We start from the raw sequence: 18,278 nt of genomic DNA on the forward strand, positions 1-18,278 counted from the left end.
TTCTGATGAAGGGTCACTGTCCTGAAACATTAACTCCCCTCTCCACAGATGCTGCCAGACCTGCTGAGCATTTCCAGCATTTCTTGTTTTTATTTCAGATTTCCAACATCTACAGTATTTTGCTTTTATATTGGAACATTGAGGTTCGTCCCGACTAGTGTTTAAGAGTAAACATTGAAACAAGACGATCTAAGCGAGGTTGGAATTCTTAGACGTGGATCACATTACAGTGCAAAAGAGAATACATGGGACAATCATGTGACAGTATCTCCATTTGTGAAATCTTGGTTTCTCTTGTACACAGCAGAAAAGCTTTTGAATTTTAACCAGTCCAGGACCCAGGTTGTGTCTCTTGGCGAGAGAAAGTTGGAGCGCAGTTCATTATTTTTACTTATTATCGGTTTTGATTAAGATTTTTGTTCATTCCTGGGATGTTGGAGTCACTGGCTAGGCCAGCATTTATTGCCCATCCCCAATTGCCCTCAAAGTGGTGAACTACTGCAGTCCATGTTGGGTAGGTACACCTAGTGTTAGGAAGGGAGCTCCAGGATTTTGACCCAGCGACAGTCAAGGAACAGCAATATAGTTCCAAGTCAAGATGGTGCGTAGCTTGGAGGGGAACTTGTAGGTTGTGTTCCCATGTATCTACTGCCCTTGCCCTTCCAGGTGGTAGAGACCATGGGTTTGGAAGATGCTGTCCAAGGAGCCTTGGTGTGTTGTTGCAATGCATCTTAGATTGTACACGGTTGCCACTCTGCGTCAGTGTGGAGGGAGTGAATGTTTGTAGATGGGGTGCCAAGTGTCGAGCTACTTGTGTTGTTGGAGCTGCAGCCATCCAGGCAAGTGGAGAGTATTCCATCACACTCCTGACTTGTGCCTTGTAGATGGTGGACAGGTTTTGGCGATTCAGGAGGAGAGTTATTCGCCGCAAGATTCCTAGCCTCAGACCTGCTCTTGTAGCCACAGTATTTATATGGCTATTCCAGTTCAGTTTCTGGTCAATGGTAACCCCCAGGATGTTGATAGTGGGGCATTCAACGATCATAATGCCATTGAATGTCAAGGTGTGATGGTTAGATTCTCTTATTGGAGTTAGTAATTGCCTGGCACTCGTGTGGCAAGAATGTTACTTGCCACTCATCAGCCCAAGCCTGGATATTGTTCAGGTCTTGCTGCATTTCTACACTGACTTTCAGTATGAGTCGTCGCGATTGGTGCTGAACATTCCCATTTTGACCTTATGATTGTAGGAAGGTCATTGATGAAACAGCTGAAGATGGTTGGGCAAAGGGCAATAAATTAACCTCTGTTTAAGCCCAAGAAAACCTGTCCGATTGGTTATGATCATAGCACATAAAAGGGTTAACCACTCACTGAATTGATCAGCACATCCACTGTTTAAAAGAAATAAACCCTGCAGTCAAATAAGGGGGAGGAGAGGGGCAAGTGGGGAGCTTTTAGACCCCTCTTCACTTGATCATAACAGGTTGGAAAACCTGGGGTTCTTCTCCCTGGAAGAGAGAGATTGAGGGGAGTCATGATCAAGGTGTACGAGATTATGACAGTCTTAGGTAAGTTAGACAAGGAAAAACTGTTCTTGTTAACTGATGGTACAAGGACTAGGGGACAGATTGACGGTTTTGAGCAAAAGATGCAGGGGGAATGGTAAGGAAGAACTTTTTTTTTTAATAAAAAGCAGTGAGTGGTAATGACTGGAACATGATGCCCATGAAGGTGGTAAAAGCAGAAACCAGCAATGATTTCAAAAGGAAATTGAATGGGCACTTGGAAACAAACTTGCAGGGCTACAGGGATCAAGCAGTGGAGCAGGACTGACTGGAGTGCTCTGCAGAGAGCTGGCATGGACCCAATAAGCTGTTTGGCCGACTTTTCTGGCCAAAATTACTCAGTATTCTACGTACAACTTAGAAGTTCAACAGATTGGGTGACCACTTTTCAGAATACCTCCCCTCCACCCACAAGCATAACCCAGAGCTTCCAGTTGCTTGCCATTTTAATTCACTACCCTGCTCTCATGCCAACATTTGTTCTTGGCCTGCTGCAGTATTCCAAGTGAACCTCAACACAAGCTTGAGGAACAGCACGTCATCTTCCAATTAGACATTTCACAGCCTTCTGGACTCAGTTCGACAACTTCAGAGCATGACTGCCTTTAATATTTTAATTTTTTTTTTAAAACCACGTGCCTGTCTGAAACTTACTTTTCAAATTTTTGCTTTCGGACAGAGCCGTTCATTATTCTGCTATTCACACTCTCTAGACTAATGCTTTGTCTTTTAATATAACTATTAACACTCCCTTTGCCTTTGTTCCATATCATCTTTGTCATTTAATCTCTCCTGCCCTCTCCCCCATCACACACACCTTCCCTTTTCTTCTCACCAACTTAATGGATACAACATGCCAATGTAGCTCAAGCACACTGGAGCCCATATGCTTTGCCATTTAAATATATGGGCTGTTGCCCCACTTTTTAATTTCTTCTTTTGCCTTTGCCATTCTGTCCTATTGCTTCTGCTACCCCAGCCATTTTAAAAAGAAAGTTATTTTCATCATAGCTGATTGGAAAGCAGTTCATTGTGCTGCAATGTTGAAAACTAGAGTGTTGATTTAAAATGCCACAGGTAGCAAAACGGTAAAACATCAAGAACTGCTGAAGGACTATGCATTGGTAGAATATTGTAGCCGATTGGTCAGTAGTGATGTTAATGCTGCTTCCACATACAGCATATAAATGCAAGCTCAATTATCTAATTTCATAATTCTGGAAAACTTGCGTAGTCACAAGAAAATCACCCATGTACTGAAATATCATTCAATCCCAGGACCAGGCACACAATACTCCAGTTAAGAGCACACAAAGGCAATTTATTCCATTCCTGCCATTCTGTAACTGGCAAGGGATGCCCAAAGTGAGTTTTCTTCCCTTCCAAGAAAAACACATCATCTCTCCCATGGCAGAGCTTGGAACAGAAGGCTTCCCAACATGATTGGAGACATTGACATTTAACCTGATCTAATACCTGAAACCAAGTTTAAAAAAAAAACAAATCCTCAATATTTTTCTTCGATTCATTTTACCAATGCTAATTTTTTTTTTAAATTGAGACAAGTCAAAATGACAATTGTAATTTAGTGACAATCACAAAAAACATTAAGGCCATCAAAAACACCATGCAACTACTTTAACAAATGTGTAGTGGAGTAAGAACATGAACATATTGCAAAATCTGAACCATTTTAGGATGCTTTTTCCTGGGAATGTGACTATTTTCCCATCAAATGTATACTCACTCAGGTTTTTTGACTAGAAGCTGCTGAATAAATTCAATGGCAGTTTTAGAGATGCCTTCAAATATTTCTTCGGAATAGTCAACATTAACCTGCGAGATATTGAGGAAAGTCTCTTGTTTATCTTCACCCTGAAATGGAGACTTTCCTGTCAGCATCATATATGCCAAAACTCCTATACTCCTGTAGGTAACAGACATAAAAGACAAAGCGGTGAAGCAGAATCTGTAATTGTTGTGCCCCATTTAAAAAAATAAGAATCCCAGCTATACATATTATTACACAACCGTGATAGAGGGCATAGATAGCGGCTGGCACACATTTCACTCTTTAAAATACCACACGTGCACAACGATGAGAACAGCAAGGTAACAAGACAGTACTCTGTCCAAATAAGTTCCAGTTTAAAATAGTGAGAAACAAGGATGTGTACCAGGCTCTACTTTATTTGCCCTCTTATGCAGCCATGCAGATAGGAATTATGATACAAATGCAAGGGCTCCAGGGAGAAGAAATCCAGCTTTTCCAAATAAATCATGCAAGAACTTCTTTATGCTAATGGCTGCACACTTGTAGTGCATTCTGAAGGGGACAGTCAGCTAACAGATATAGATTTGCAGCTTCTGATAGTAGCTGCATGCTTACTGTTAGTCTGAAGACTTAAATAATGAAAAGCATCAACCAGCTCCTGGGAAGCCACATAAGATCATTGATTAGTATTGGCAAAATAGAATGGAATATGGTGAGAATTTACTTATTTAGTGTTTTTGATGGCCTTGAATGTTTTGTGATCATCACAAAATTACAATTGTCATTTTGACTTCTCAATTTAAAAATTATTGGTAAAATGAATTGTGAAGAAAAATAGATGATTTAATTTTTTTTTTTAAAACTTGGTTTCAGATATTAGACCAGGTTAAATGTCAATGTCTCAAATCATGTTGGGAAATATCGTTAATATAGTACTATGTTACAAGCTCTGAGGTAGTGCACATATTTGTTAACTCTCGAGAAAACATGGCCATTAATAGTGCATGCTGAACTGAGAAGAGCAAAGGTTTGAGTCAGTGCTGCACCAGTATGGAGGCAATATACAAGGAGACAAAGATCAGCAATGTCTGGAGAACCTGCCCAGGAATGTGGTTATGTGAAGTTTGCAGTGAACATTTATGGTCATGTACTGGCCTGCATAGACATCATTGCACCAATCTACCATGAAATGATAGAATAATACTGGAAATACTCAGCATGTCTGGCAGCATCTGTGGAAAGAGAAGCAGAGTTAACGTTTCAGGTCAGTGACCCTTCAGCTGAAGGGTTACTGACCTGAAACGTTAACTCTGCTTCTCTCTCCACAGATGCTGCCAGACCTGCTGAGTATTTCCAGCATTTCTTGTTTTTATTTCAGCTTTCCAGCATCTGCAGTATTTTGCTTTTATTAAACATACCACATGTCCGTTTCTGTGGAAATTGGATCATAGTTCAAGATTTCAGGGGCTGCAAGAGAAAGAAAAATTACATTAAGTTTAAATATTAGTATGACCAAGTTTTATGAAAGGGAAATCACATTGGACAAATTTATTAGAGCTCTTGGAGAATATAACATAGAAGGGTAGATAAAGGGGAACTTGTAGATGTAGTATATTTGGATTTCCAAAAGGCATTCAATAACTTGCCAAAAAAAAATTACACAAGGGCTCATGGGGTTGAGGTAATATTAGCATAGATAGAAGATTAGTTAACAGACAGAACAGTAGGAATAAGTGGGGCATTTTCAGGTTGGCAGGCTGTAACTAGTGGGGTGCCACATTGATCAATAATGGGGCCTCAGCTATTTACAATTATAATGCTGACTGATGAAAGGATCAAAAGTCTTGTCTCCAGGTTTGCTGACAATACAAAGCGAGGCTGGACAGCAAGCTGAGAGGACAGAGGCAGCAAAAGAGCTATACAGGAGGTTGAGAGTGAGCAGTAAGATGGCAGAAGGAGCATAAATGTGGGAAAATGTGAGGTTATTCACTTTTTTATATAAATAGAAAATTTAAAATGGTGACAAATTTAAATGTTTACATTGAGAAATTTGACTGTCCTCATACAAGAGAGGGTGCAGCTACAGCAAGCAATAAGACAAATGATATGGTTAGCCTTTATTGCAAAGGGGCTGGTGTACAAGACAAAGGAAGTCTGTTCCTCGACCCTTTCACCAATGGGAACAATCTATCTCACTGTCTAGACTCCTCAAATTTGAACCTCTCAATCAAGTCTCCTCTCAACCTTCTCTTCTCCAAGAACAGCCCCAGCTTCACCAACCTATCCACATAACTGAAGTCCCTCAAATAATTTCTGCACCCTTCCTTGAATATTAACCTACATTTAAGCATTGAAATGTATTCTGCAAATGTTGCAAGTTAAACAGCAGATTAAACAATTTCAGAAGTCTATATTTCAAAGAAAATTACAATTTGTGTCAAGCAAAAATTCAAGATTTGTGCAAGAGATACGTTTGGATCTTGGGGCAAAATACAGATTCCCAAATATCCAGGGGGGGGGGGGGGGGGGGGGGGAGGCATGCACAAAAGGGAATGCAGATTGAATAGGGCTGTAAAGCTGCAGCACCAAATTGGCCACTTGCATGGTCTTGAAGTATGGCTCTCCACTCGGATTAAAGAATTGGTCAACAAAAAAACACCTAAATTCCATAAATAAACTTTAAAAAATAATCTCACCAATGTACTCTGGTGTTCCAGTGATTTCTCTTAATTCACCAACATTGTCAACTCTCCTGGACAAGCCAAAATCAATTATCTTTATGTCACCCAGTGGAGATGAGCTGGTTAATAAAATATTCTGTGGCTAAAAAGAACAAAAAATAAAAGCAATAAAGTTAGCAAAACTTATAAAATGTTAACAAAAGTAGCTTTTTATGTCTCAATTTATTATGATGTGTGTTCAATGATATCACTAACACAAAAGTCCAACTTAGAAAAGAGATTCAGCTACACTGTACAAATTTGGTATTTTCAGCAATATATTTATTGAATCTCAGACTGAAATGCCCTATAAAAATTATTAATTGAGCTGAGTAACACTGCCATGAAAAGCTATGTATCGCTAGGCCACACTCAAAAAAGGATCTCAATTCTTCTTCTTTGGCCTCCTCGTCTCGGGAGACAATGGGTGAGCGCCTGGAGGTGGTCAGTGGTTTGTGCAGCAGCGCCTGGAGTGGCTATAAAGGCCAATTCTAGAGTGACAGGCTCTTCCACAGGTGCTGCAGAAAAATTTGATTGTCGGGGCTCAATTAGTTCATTAGTAACATAACCCAAGACTTGGAAAGTAACCTGCCTATCCTCATTTGCATGATCTACGTCAGCTCAAGTCCCAAAGAGCAACACCAAATGGCAAAATAAACGTCTGCTCTAGACATATAGTCTTGAAAAGAAAATTTTAAAAGTGCTATTCTCCTCAGTCATGTTGTCCATTTCAAAATGGAGGAACAAAAATAGCATCTTGGAATACTGCAAACTTGTACAGAGCACCTGAAAAATTAGACGCAAGTTTTTTTGTAGCAGTTTTTACATTTCCTCCCTTCTCCACAATGGAGTATTTTAGCCTGGTGTTAGGAAAGTGTTGCTTGAACTTATGTTCTAGCAGCAATCAAAAATACCTATGTTGTGTTATCAAAATTTTCAGACCTGAGCAATTCAAAAGAGTTTTGAAAAATGGGGCACATAGCACAAAATCTACTCTAACAAATTTCCCAAGTCACTGTTAATAGTGCAAACCTCTAGGAATAACCAAAGCCTAAGTTCTGGCCGCTTGAAGAATGATTTAAATAAATACAAACCTCTTCCTCCCATTCCAAACTTTATTTTTATCAAGCCAAGAGATAAACTGCCACAATTTCCAATCATTAGTATTCTGGATTCCATTGCTTCCATGAAGATTGATTAGAGGCTGATCATTACACCCTGGCAGTATCCAAGATTGAAGCACTGGCACTTACTAGACCATGTGATGATAGTAAGGACCAGGAATTGAACAGATGTGCACATTACATGTGCTTTGGTTATGGCCAACGAATGCTGGACAGTCCACTAACTCATACGCTCAGTATTGCTGCTTGATGTGGCCTCCAAAAAAAAAAAAAAAGGGGCCAACAACTACAACAGGAATGGAGAACGTTCGAGGTTTCGGGCCTGTCAAATGACACCAAGCTCAAGGAATTAAGAGCAAATCAATCAAACTACAGGAGCAATGGTCACACCATCCAGCAACATCCAAGATGACCAGCAATCACTGAAATCCATCACTCACCAAAAAATCTTCAGACACACCAAGACTGGTTTGATGGAAGCGATACAGAAATATGCAATATCAATTGTAAACAGACAGCATTCCACACCTGGCAACGTGACCCAAACATCACAGAAAAGAAGCTCGCCCAGACAGCCAAAGCTGAAGTTCAAAGAACAACCTGTGATTTGAAGAACAAATAGTAGACAGAGAAGGCTGAGGAAATTCAACTCCTCACTGACATGCATGCCTTTTTCAAGGCAACCAAAGAAATTTACAGACCTTCAACATAGACTGACACCAGTAAGATCCAAAGATGGCAAGACTGACAGTATCCACACCCCCTGGGAAGAGCACTTAGTAGAACTACTCAAATCAGAACTCGAGTGGACATGCACTTGGAGAACCTCCCATAACTTTATCAGACGTGAACTAGATGATGATCCCAAGCATGACAAAGTGATAACTGCTGTCAACTTGATGCAAAACAAAGCTTATGGTCCTGACAATATCGCTGGAGAAATACGGAGGAGATACACTGACATATCGGGCTGAATTTTACTGGCATGCTGCACATTTCAAAGCACGCTGCTGCAGTCGGCAGCCTTCAAATACGGAAATGCCGCCACTGAGCTCCCACAATAATTTAGTGCAGGGGCTCATTTAAAATGGAGGGGGCAGAGAGGGCGCCCCTGCTGATGTAGAGGGGGCAGCTGCTCCATCCCCAGCAATGGTGTCCGGCACCACCTTGCAGGCGCTGTTTTTTTTTTTTTAAAGGGCTTCAAGCCCCTAGCATAGATTTGAATTTTTAAAGATTTAACATTTTTAATTTTATTAATTAAAAGCTGGAGGCCCTTTCCCAACCTCAATGTTTTTTTTTTTTAAATTGGCTGCCATGAATAAAATCTTAGTTCAATCTCAACCCAAACTTGCCCCCACCCAGCCTCTCCACTTTTGCCCTTCAATCCCTTCCCATCCCCACAGCCAAGAATTGTTTTCCCACTCCTCCCACCCTGATAATTTCAATCCTCCTCCCTCATGGCTCACTGGTTGGAGTTCCAAAGACGCGCGAGTTGCGTCTGGCAGCCATTGAAAAAATGGTGTGGGATGGCTGCTGGGACCATGTTAAGTCAATTAGCATAGTTTTCATTAATTTAAATATGTAAATGAAGGCCCCGCTATTGAGGCCTTGCTGATGCCGGTAAAATGCAGCAGGGCCTTCTTGGCATCAGGGGTCGTGGTGGGCAAGTATTTTATAGGCCCTCCTGGCCACGACCAGAGGGGCTGGTAAAATTAAGCCCATCTTCTACAAAGTGCTGCTGGAGGGCAGAGTGTGAAGAAGGGAGTTTGGTAAGTGAGGGAATTTTAAGGGTTAATCTCTCTAAAGTCTAGTTTTTGTTTTGTTCACATTTTGCAATTAACTGAAATTACTTCAAGTTAAGAGGCAAGTTACATTTCTTAAGAGTTTTAATCAGGGGTATACAAGCTCTGAGCAGCTGTCGCTAGTTAATTAGGTAGCTAGCTTAAACTGGTTTCTGAGCTCCAGCAAAGTTAACATTGTTTTCAGAAAATATAAATTCAGGGGACTCTGCTGCTTGTCTGCACTGAATGTAGCTGGAGGGTACAGAATGTGAAGGGAGTTCAGTAAGTGAGGGGAACTATAAATTAAGAAAAAAATTAAATTAATACAATAAAAAGATAGCAGGACAGGTGATGTGTCACAGCTGCAGTATGTGGGAGCTCCTGGATGCCAGGGCAACCACATCTGTCACAAGCGTCTGGGGCCTGAGGAGCTTCGGCTCAGTCACTGAGCTGCAGGCCGAGCTGCAACACTGATGCATCAGGGAGGTTATGTAGACATGGTTTCCTGTCCCAAATCAAGTAAAATCCTACCCCGATTATGTAGCATAAATCTCAACTACACCTAAACCAAAGCTAAAAGGTTTGTTACAAACTGCCAATATCAGCATCATCTCCAATTTGGTAGCACAAGAGTCTTGCAGAGCTAATTTCAAGAATTGACTTTAATGGGTCCGACAAGAGTTTATCGGTTATGAAGCCACTTTAGTGGCAATCTTCAAGAAGGCAACAGCTAAAGAATAAAGAAGTTGCTGGCTGCTGTAAAGACATTTTAGCCAGAACATTGTGCATTAAAAAAAAGGTCTGTTCCTGAACATATTCAATATCAATAGGCAGCAATTATTTATTTTTATTTTATTTATTTTATTTAGATACAGCACTGAAACAGGCCCTTCGGCCCACCGAGTCTGTGCCGACCATCAACCACCCATTTACACTAATCCCATATTCCTACCACATCCCCACCTGTCCCTATATTTTCCTACCACCTACCTATACTAGGGGCAATTTATAATGGCCAATTTACTTATCAACCTGCAAGTCTTTGGCATGTGGGAGGAAACCGGAGCACCTGGAGAAAACCCACGCAGACACAGGGAGAACTTGCAAACTCCACACAGGCAGTACCCAGAATTGAACCCGGGTCGCAGGAGCTGTGAGGCTGCGGTGCTAACCACTGCGCCGCCCTTGAATAGATGCTATATCATTAATAGCTACGCCTAAACTATTTTATTAAGCTGAGCCCCACTTCCCTCCCAATGGTTTCTATGAAGGGCAAGTGTGTAGAGAAGGTTGAATGTGAAGATGGAGTTAGGACAGTATTCAATTTTGTTTGGTATACTGAGCAAACAAGATGAATCAAAGATGGAATGGATTTCAAAGCGGAGATTACCAAGTCCTGATCAGTTTTGTTTTAGACAAGATTTCCCCCCTTTTTTGCCAATACTTTAATCATTGCCAACAGTGCAGATGGGGAATGTGCTCCTACATAGTACATTGTATCATTGCACTTCTTGTGTGCATGCCAATGAATAAAATACGAAGAGTTGTCGAAAAAGGTTTGGCCTTTGTGTATTCAAACTGCTGACAATGACAAAAGGAAAATCTTCAAAAGCAAAAAAGTATCAACTGAACCAATCCTAACATTCCAGAATTGAATGTCTTGTTTGAGCCAGGTCTCTTACCACAATATCACTTCCACAGGGCTATCTGGGCCTGCAGTTGACCAACCTTATTTTCCACACGATGCTTTCACATACATAGTAACCCTAATTTAGACATTACTTTTCCTCTTACTCAAACCCCACTTAACACTTTACTATTACACTAGAGTAGGGAAAAAAAAAAAAAAAAAAAAAAATCGGTCTCTAACTCTGTGAGCACCTTTGTTCCTCTCCTGTATTATCTTCTGGCTCTCACACCCCTGCCAAGGTAGCTTAAAAGTTTGAGCAGAAACTCGAGCAAAATATTCAATTGAGAAAGCGATCAATTTTCACCCAGTTTGCTGATTTTGTGCCCAAAGTGGAAACTCTACCTCAAATCATTCAAGATCCAAAACTGTGCAACTCTTGTCCTTAGCTCCCTTGCAACCAATTAAGATTTTAGAACTGAAGCCTAGCATCACCTAAATCACTTCTCATATCTGATCTTCTATCCAGTGCTAGTCAACCTTAGAGTCTTGTTCTGACCCACATTTCTCAACAAAAAAACTTGCACTACTTAAAATGTTAGGGCAGTCCATCAATTCAAATCACATTGAACAATTCATTCCCAAGCATGGTCATTAATTCAATTTCTAGTACTGCCATCTGCAAAAAGCCTGGTCAGTTCTCAAAAATGGTCATGAGTGTTTTACCTATTTGGAGTATGAATGTCTATTCTTAGCAATAAGTTAGGCCTATCCACAATTATCCTTCAAGAAATCAAAAAGGTAAAAAGACAAATGCACATAACCCAGATCATTAAAATGTGAAGCCTGGACTCAAATTCCAGATAGATAACAAAATTATGAGCCATTTTAACACTGGTAATATACTGCTTTTAATAGAAAAAAAAATTACCAGACCTGCTGAGTATGTCCAGCACTTTTTATATTAAAAAAATTACCAGTTTTTAAAAACAAAAAACATAAGCTTTTACTTTCAAACTTGTTCAAAACCTCACTGATGAAGCAACACTTGTGCAAAATAAGATCTTGCAACCTTAAAAATACTTACCTTTAAATCTAGGTGTACAATATTCCTTTGGTGAAGAAAAGCTACACCTTCTAGAGTCTGTCGAAGAAGTCTGATCACATCCTTTTCTGAGAGCGCTTCATCTCGGTCAGCTACACAAAGATTAAAAACTTCTCCTCCAGCAGCACTAGAAACAAATTTAAACATGAGAAACCAATTAATTCTAATATTCATCTGCCCCTGTCCTTTTCTGTCAATTATCTTACACAGGTGTATTGTTTACTAACCCTTATGTTAATGGAACAAGTTTCTCCTTATTTACTCCACCAAAACACTCAATTTTGACCTTCTCTATTAAATCTCTCCTTAATATTCTGTTTCAAGGAGAATAATCAGAGCTTCACCAGATATCTGAAACTCCTCATTCTTGGTACATCTCCTCTGTACTTTCCCCACAGTCTTAATGTCCTTCAAGTGCGGTGCCCAGAAATGGGCACAATATTCTCAGAGATCTAACCAGCAAGTTATAAAAGGTTTAACTTAACTTCCTTGCTTTTATACTATATGTATTATTTATAAAGTCAAGGATTCCATGCACATTTTTCAACAACTTGACCTGCCATCTTCAAAAGAAGCATGTATGTGAACCCCCAGGTTTATCTATGTTCCTTTGTACACTTTAATATTGTATAATTTTGTTTATATTGCCTCATTATTCCTGCCAAAATGCATCACTTCACACTTCTCTGCATTACACTTAATCTGCGATGTGTCTGTTCATTTCAGAAGTCTGTTACTATCCTCCTCACTGTACAGTTTCAAGCTTTATGTCATTTGTAAACTTTATTATGCCTCCTATATGCAAGTCCAAGACATTAATATACATATCAAAAGCAGTGGTCTTAATACCACTCCCTATTGGACAATATTGTACACCTCCATCTAGACTGAAAAATAACTACTTTTTGCTTCACATCAAATTTTGTATCTGCATGCCACTGCTGCTTTACTCTTAAGGGCTTCAATTTTGCTCACACACCTGGTATGTGGTACTTCATCAAATACCTTTGAAAATCAACATAAATCAGCAGCCCCATGAAACTGTATCCCAGCAAGCAATCAAAACTTTTGAGACGAGGGGAAAAAATTTACCAGGAAAAGAATGAAAGTCTTTTTAAAAAGGCGCAAAGAAAAGGCATGGTGGAACACAGAATAAATGCTTAAATTTAAGTTTTATTTTGGGCATATGCCATCAATATTCAAGTAGCAAAGATCATCTTAACATCTGCACAGCTGTTAATGCCAACATCATGTGTTTCAGCAACAGAGGGAGAATGTACTTACTATTCTAATACAAGGATGATTTCATTAGTTGTTTCATACACCTCGTACAGGCCCACCACACGTGGATTTGACTTTGCCATTTCAAGTACAGCAATTTCATGTATGATATCAGCTTTACAATCTAGACCTCGACGCCTCTTCTTCAGAAACTTAGCTGCATATTCTTTCCCGGTAGCTTTTTCTACACATTTTTTAACGACAGCAAATTTGCCTCTGCACCAGAAAAAAAGGGTTACTATATCAGAATGAAGTGTAATGATGCAATTTATCTTAGACATTGAGCTTTAAATTTCCTGATTTATAAATATCAGTGCACTGTTAAAGCTTTACCTGCAACACATACCTCCAGTAAGTATCAAACTTGCTTTAAACTAGTATGCAGCATTTGGAACAAAAGCAAAACTGTTGAAATATGGATTAGAGGTTCTATACAAATACGAAACAATGAAAGATTCTAAATGTAACCCTGCACTGGTGCATCAACAAACTCTTTTTAAAAAATTCATAGAGAATGTGGACAACACTGGCTAGGCAAGCATTTACTACCCATCCCCAATGCCCTCGAAAGTAGTGGTGAGCTGCCTTCTTGAATCACTGCAGTCCTTGGGGTGTAGGTACACCCATATTGCTGTTAGGAAGAGAGCTCCAGGGTCTTGACCCAACGACAGTGAAGGAATGGCAATATATTTCCAAGTTAGGATGGTGTGGCTTGGATGGGAACTTGCAGGTGGTGGTGTTCCCATGTATCTGTGCCCTTGTCCTCCTAGGTGGTAGAGGTCGTGGGTTTAGAAGATGCTGTCAAAGGAGCCTTGGTGAGTTGCTGCAGTGCATCTTGTAGATAGTACACACTACTGCCCCTGTGCATTGGTGGGAGCGAATGTTGAAGGTGGCGTATGGGGTGCCAATCAAGCGGGCTGCTTTGTCATGGATGGTGTCGAGTTTCTTGGATTATTTGAGCTGCATCCATCCAGGCAAGTGGAGAGTATTCCATCACACTCCTGAATTGTGCCTTGTAGATGGTGGACAGGCACTGGGGAGAGAGGAGGCAAGTTACTCGCCACAGAATTCCCAGCTTCTGACCTGCCTGCTCTTGTAGCCATAGCATTTACGTGGCTGTTCCAGTTCAGTTTCTGGTCAATGGTGACTCCCAAAGACAATGTCAAGGGGAGATGGTTAGATTCTCTTGTGTTTGAGATGGTCATTGCCTAGCACTAGTGCGCCAAAATGTTACTTGCCACTTATCAACCCAAGCCTGGATGTTGTCCAGGTCTTGCTCCATATGGACATTGGCTGCTTCAGTATGAGTTGCAAATGGTGCTGAACACACTGCAATCAGCGATCATTCTCAATTCTGACTTTCTTCATAAACTGGTAGAAAAAGAGGACTGGCAAATGGACTTCTCAAACTTGGGTAGCTTTATCTGACAGCCTGGCTAACTATTACAAAATTCTTCTTACGAGGTGAGGGAGAGAAGAACAACATAAGAAATAGCAGTAGACCATTTGGCCCCTTGAGCTTGCTCTGCCACCACTACGATCATGGCTGATCAGCTATTGCAACTCCACTTCTGTCCAATGCCCATAATTGCTTGATTGAGAGATCAAAAATCTACTGATCTCAATCTTAAATATACTTAATGATGGAGCATCCACAACCCTAGTAAAGAAATTTCTCATCTCTGTCCAAAAATGATCAGTCCCTTATCCTGAGACCATGACCCATGTTCTAGATGCCCTAGTCAGAGGAACAACCTCTTAGCATCTACCCTGTCAAGCCCCTTCAGAATCTTGTATGTTTCAATGAGATCACCTTTCATTCTTCTAAACTTCAGACAGTGCAAGCCAAAATAACTGCCTCTTGTCATAGGATGACCCTCTAATCCTAGGGACCAATACTGTGAACCTTTATTGTTCCACCTCTAAGGTGAGTATACCCTCCCTGAGATATGGAGACTAAAACTGCACAGTGTTCCATGTTAATTAAATATAATTGATTTACAATTATAAGCTGATGGAGGACATTAATTGGAGTCTTATTTCAGTACAGAAAAAAAAAAAGAGACATCTACTGAGACTGTGGCGGGGGGCACAGTAGTTAAGTTAGGGAGGTATATACTTAACTGTACAGTGTGGAACACAAGACAGAGTTAAGATGGACTCCGGTATGATCCTTTACCACAACAGGCTTTCTGGACTATGACATTCCAGGTGTAGTCTCAAAGTCCTATACAACTGCAGCAAGACTTTATTGTACTCTAATCCCCTTGCAATAAAGGGGAACATACTATTTGCCTTCCTAATTGCTTGCTGTACCTGCATGCTAACTTTGTGTTCCGTAAACAAGTACATCTGTGATGAAACATAGGTATAATAGACTTAATTAGGTAGAATTTAGATCAGTTAATACATTATACCTTTTTGCATTAAAGATTGAATAAATGGTCAGTTTTCAAGACTCACTGAAATCCCCTTTTAAGGGCAGGGTTAAAAATCCATAAACATCCCTATTACAATAGAATGTGAACCAGAAACACCTCAAGTTAAAAAATCCATTCCAAGGTCTCTGATAATGGAATTTGATGAAACACAGACATGCTAGGAGGTCCGTATTGATAACTATAAACTTAATTAGTTGATGGCATTAGTGATATAGACAGACTGACTTAAGAGGATGGTACAAGGTACCATAAAAAAAAAGGACAATTACAGATGATAAACCACAAAATGGAATGGTACTTACAAAAACAGATGCCAAGTAAACCCAATTACAAACAAACATTTTGACCAGATAAAAGTTCACAACTTCAAGAGAAGGGAATTCTCAGCAAATAAATTAAGTGGGAATGATAGCTAATGATATTACCATATATGGATTACAAAAGCAGGAACAAAGGTAACACCTACATTCCAGAAGACGAGATGAGAAAAGAAACCGTATAAACATGAGTTTTGAATCAAAAACCAGAAGAACTGAATCCTTCATCAATGCTCCTCAACCGAAGTTAAGAATGAGTGACTGCATGACAGGAGAATTCTGCTCCTAACTGAAAGCGTTTTGTCTCGTTAAGCAGGAGGTTTACTCAGGTACTTTAAGGTAAGTTTACTTTCAATTTTGATGGATATTTTAAGATTTTGCTGTAACATGGTCAAGGTTGAACTTTTGGATTCTATTTTAGAACTAAGATTTGTTTTACATCTTAGTAATCTTTGATATTGTAGCATACTTAGCCACTTAAAGTGTACTGCATGTTCAATTCTTCAAATATATAAAAAAAGTTAATAAACTGTCTCGTATGCCATTCTGTATACAGCTACAACAACCCCCTGTCTCATTAAGCGGGGAGATACTTATTGGAGAGAGTTTCCCATCAGGAATATTTAGGACAGCTATAATTATTTTTTAAAATAGGCAATCCGAAGATAGTAACATTGTTAGTTTTCTTTCTTTGAGGGACGACTAGTTCAGTTTTTCAGACCCAAACAAACAAGTGTCTGTAGGAACCTGTCTAGTTTGAACTTAAGGGAGACTCAGGGATGTACACTTAATTTGGTTTAGTCCCTATATGGGGTTAAAGTCAAATCATGTCACACCCAAATCTATAACATTAAAAAAGGTTTCACATCTTTTATAAAATTCTCCTTTTCTATTCTTACTATCAAAGTGAGTAAATTCACACTTCCCCACATTGTACTTAATTACCTTGTTGCCCACTCACTTAGCCTGTCTACACTGCTTTGTAGCCTCTGTCCTCCTCACAGCTTACATTCCCACCTAGCTTTGTATGGTCAGAAAACAGACACATTATTCTCAGCCTCTGTCTAAATCACCAATATAGATTGTAAATAACTGAGGCCCCAGCACTGATCCTTGGAGCACTCCACAGCCTACCAACTTGAAAATGCCCCACTTATCCCTAAACTCTGCTTCCTGTCCATTAACCAATTCTCCATCCATGCTAATTGTTACCCCAACTCCACAAACCCTTATCTAATGTCTTAACCTTGTGTGGCACTTTATCGAATGCCTTTTGGAAATCCCAAGTACATCACATCTACTGGCTCCCCTTTATCTACCCTACTAGTTAAATCCTCAAAAGACTCAAATATGTCAAACAATTTTTTGTATTATTAGTTTAGAGATACAGCACTGAAACAGGCCCTTCGGCCCACCGAGTCTGTGCCGACCATCAACCACCCATTTATACTAATCCTACACTAATCCCATATTCCTACCACATCCCCACCTGTCCCTATATTTCCCTACCACCTACCTATACTAGTGGCAATTTATAATGGCCAATTTACCTACCAACCTGCAAGTCTTTTGGCTTGTGGGAGGAAACCGGAGCACCTGGAGAAAACCCACACAGACACAGGGAGAACTTGCAAACTCCACACAGGCAGTACCCAGAATTGAACCCGGGTCGCTGGAGCTGTGAGGCTGCGGTGCTAACCACTGCGCGCCCTTATGTTGATTCTGTATGATCATACTGATCTTCTAAGTGCATAGTTAAGACTTTTTTCTAATTCATTCACGGGACCTGAGCGTCACTGGCCAGGCCAGCATTTATTGCCCATCCCCAATTGCCCTCTAGAAGGTGATGGTGAGCTGCCTTCTTGAACCACAGCAGTCCATTTGGGGCAGATATACCCACAGTGCTGTTAGGAAGGGAGTTCCAGGATTTTGACCCAGCGACAGTGAAGTAATGGCGATATAGTTCCAAGTCAGGATGTTGTGTGACTTGGAGGAGAACTTGCAGGTGGTGGTGCTCCCATGTATTTTCTGCCCTTGTCTTTTTAGTTGGTAGAGGTCGCAGGTTTGGAAGGTGCTGTCTAAGGAGCCTTGGTGCATTGCTGCAGTGCATCTTGTAGATGGTACACACTGCTGCCACTGTGCGTCAGTGGTAGAGGGAGTGAATGTTTGAAGATGGGGTGCCAATTAAGTGGGCTGCTTTGTCCTGGATGGTGTCGAGCTTCTTGAGTGTTGTTGGAGCTGCACCCATCAAGGCAAGTGGAGAGTATTCCATCACACTCCTGACTTGTGCCTTGTAGATGGTGGACAGGCTTTGGGGAGTCAGGAGGTGAGTTACTCGCCTCAGGATTCCTAGCCGCTGACCTGCTCTTGTAGCCACAGTATTTATATGGCTACTCCAGTTCAGTTTCTGGTCAACGGTAGCCCCTAGGATGTTGATAGTGGGGGATTCAGCAATGGTAATGCCATTGAATGTCAAGGGGAGATGGTTAGATTCTCTCTTGTTGGAGATGGTCATTGCCTGGCACTTGTGTGGCATAAGT

The 18,278-nt window shown here is 40.5% G+C and overlaps 1 protein-coding gene across 2 annotated transcripts in view; it reads right to left on the reverse strand.

Annotated features, from left to right (window-relative positions):
• Positions 1–18,278, reverse strand: part of LOC137371752 (serine/threonine-protein kinase 17B-like) — a 55,391-nt gene that overhangs the window by 14,658 nt on the left and 22,455 nt on the right. Inside the window, exons 2-6 of one of the 2 annotated variants that reach the window (XM_068034597.1) lie at positions 12,984–13,196; positions 11,682–11,826; positions 6,039–6,165; positions 4,761–4,809; positions 3,316–3,495 (exon numbers count right to left, since the gene is read on the reverse strand). In XM_068034597.1, the coding sequence (XP_067890698.1) occupies positions 3,316–3,495; positions 4,761–4,809; positions 6,039–6,165; positions 11,682–11,826; positions 12,984–13,196 (714 nt within the window). The remainder of the gene's footprint in view (positions 1–3,315; positions 3,496–4,760; positions 4,810–6,038; positions 6,166–11,681; positions 11,827–12,983; positions 13,197–18,278) is intronic. The other variant, XM_068034598.1, reaches the window with a different exon arrangement.

This window comes from Heterodontus francisci, chromosome 7, assembly GCF_036365525.1.
Source record: "Heterodontus francisci isolate sHetFra1 chromosome 7, sHetFra1.hap1, whole genome shotgun sequence".
NCBI classification, from domain to species: Eukaryota; Metazoa; Chordata; class Chondrichthyes; order Heterodontiformes; family Heterodontidae; genus Heterodontus; species Heterodontus francisci.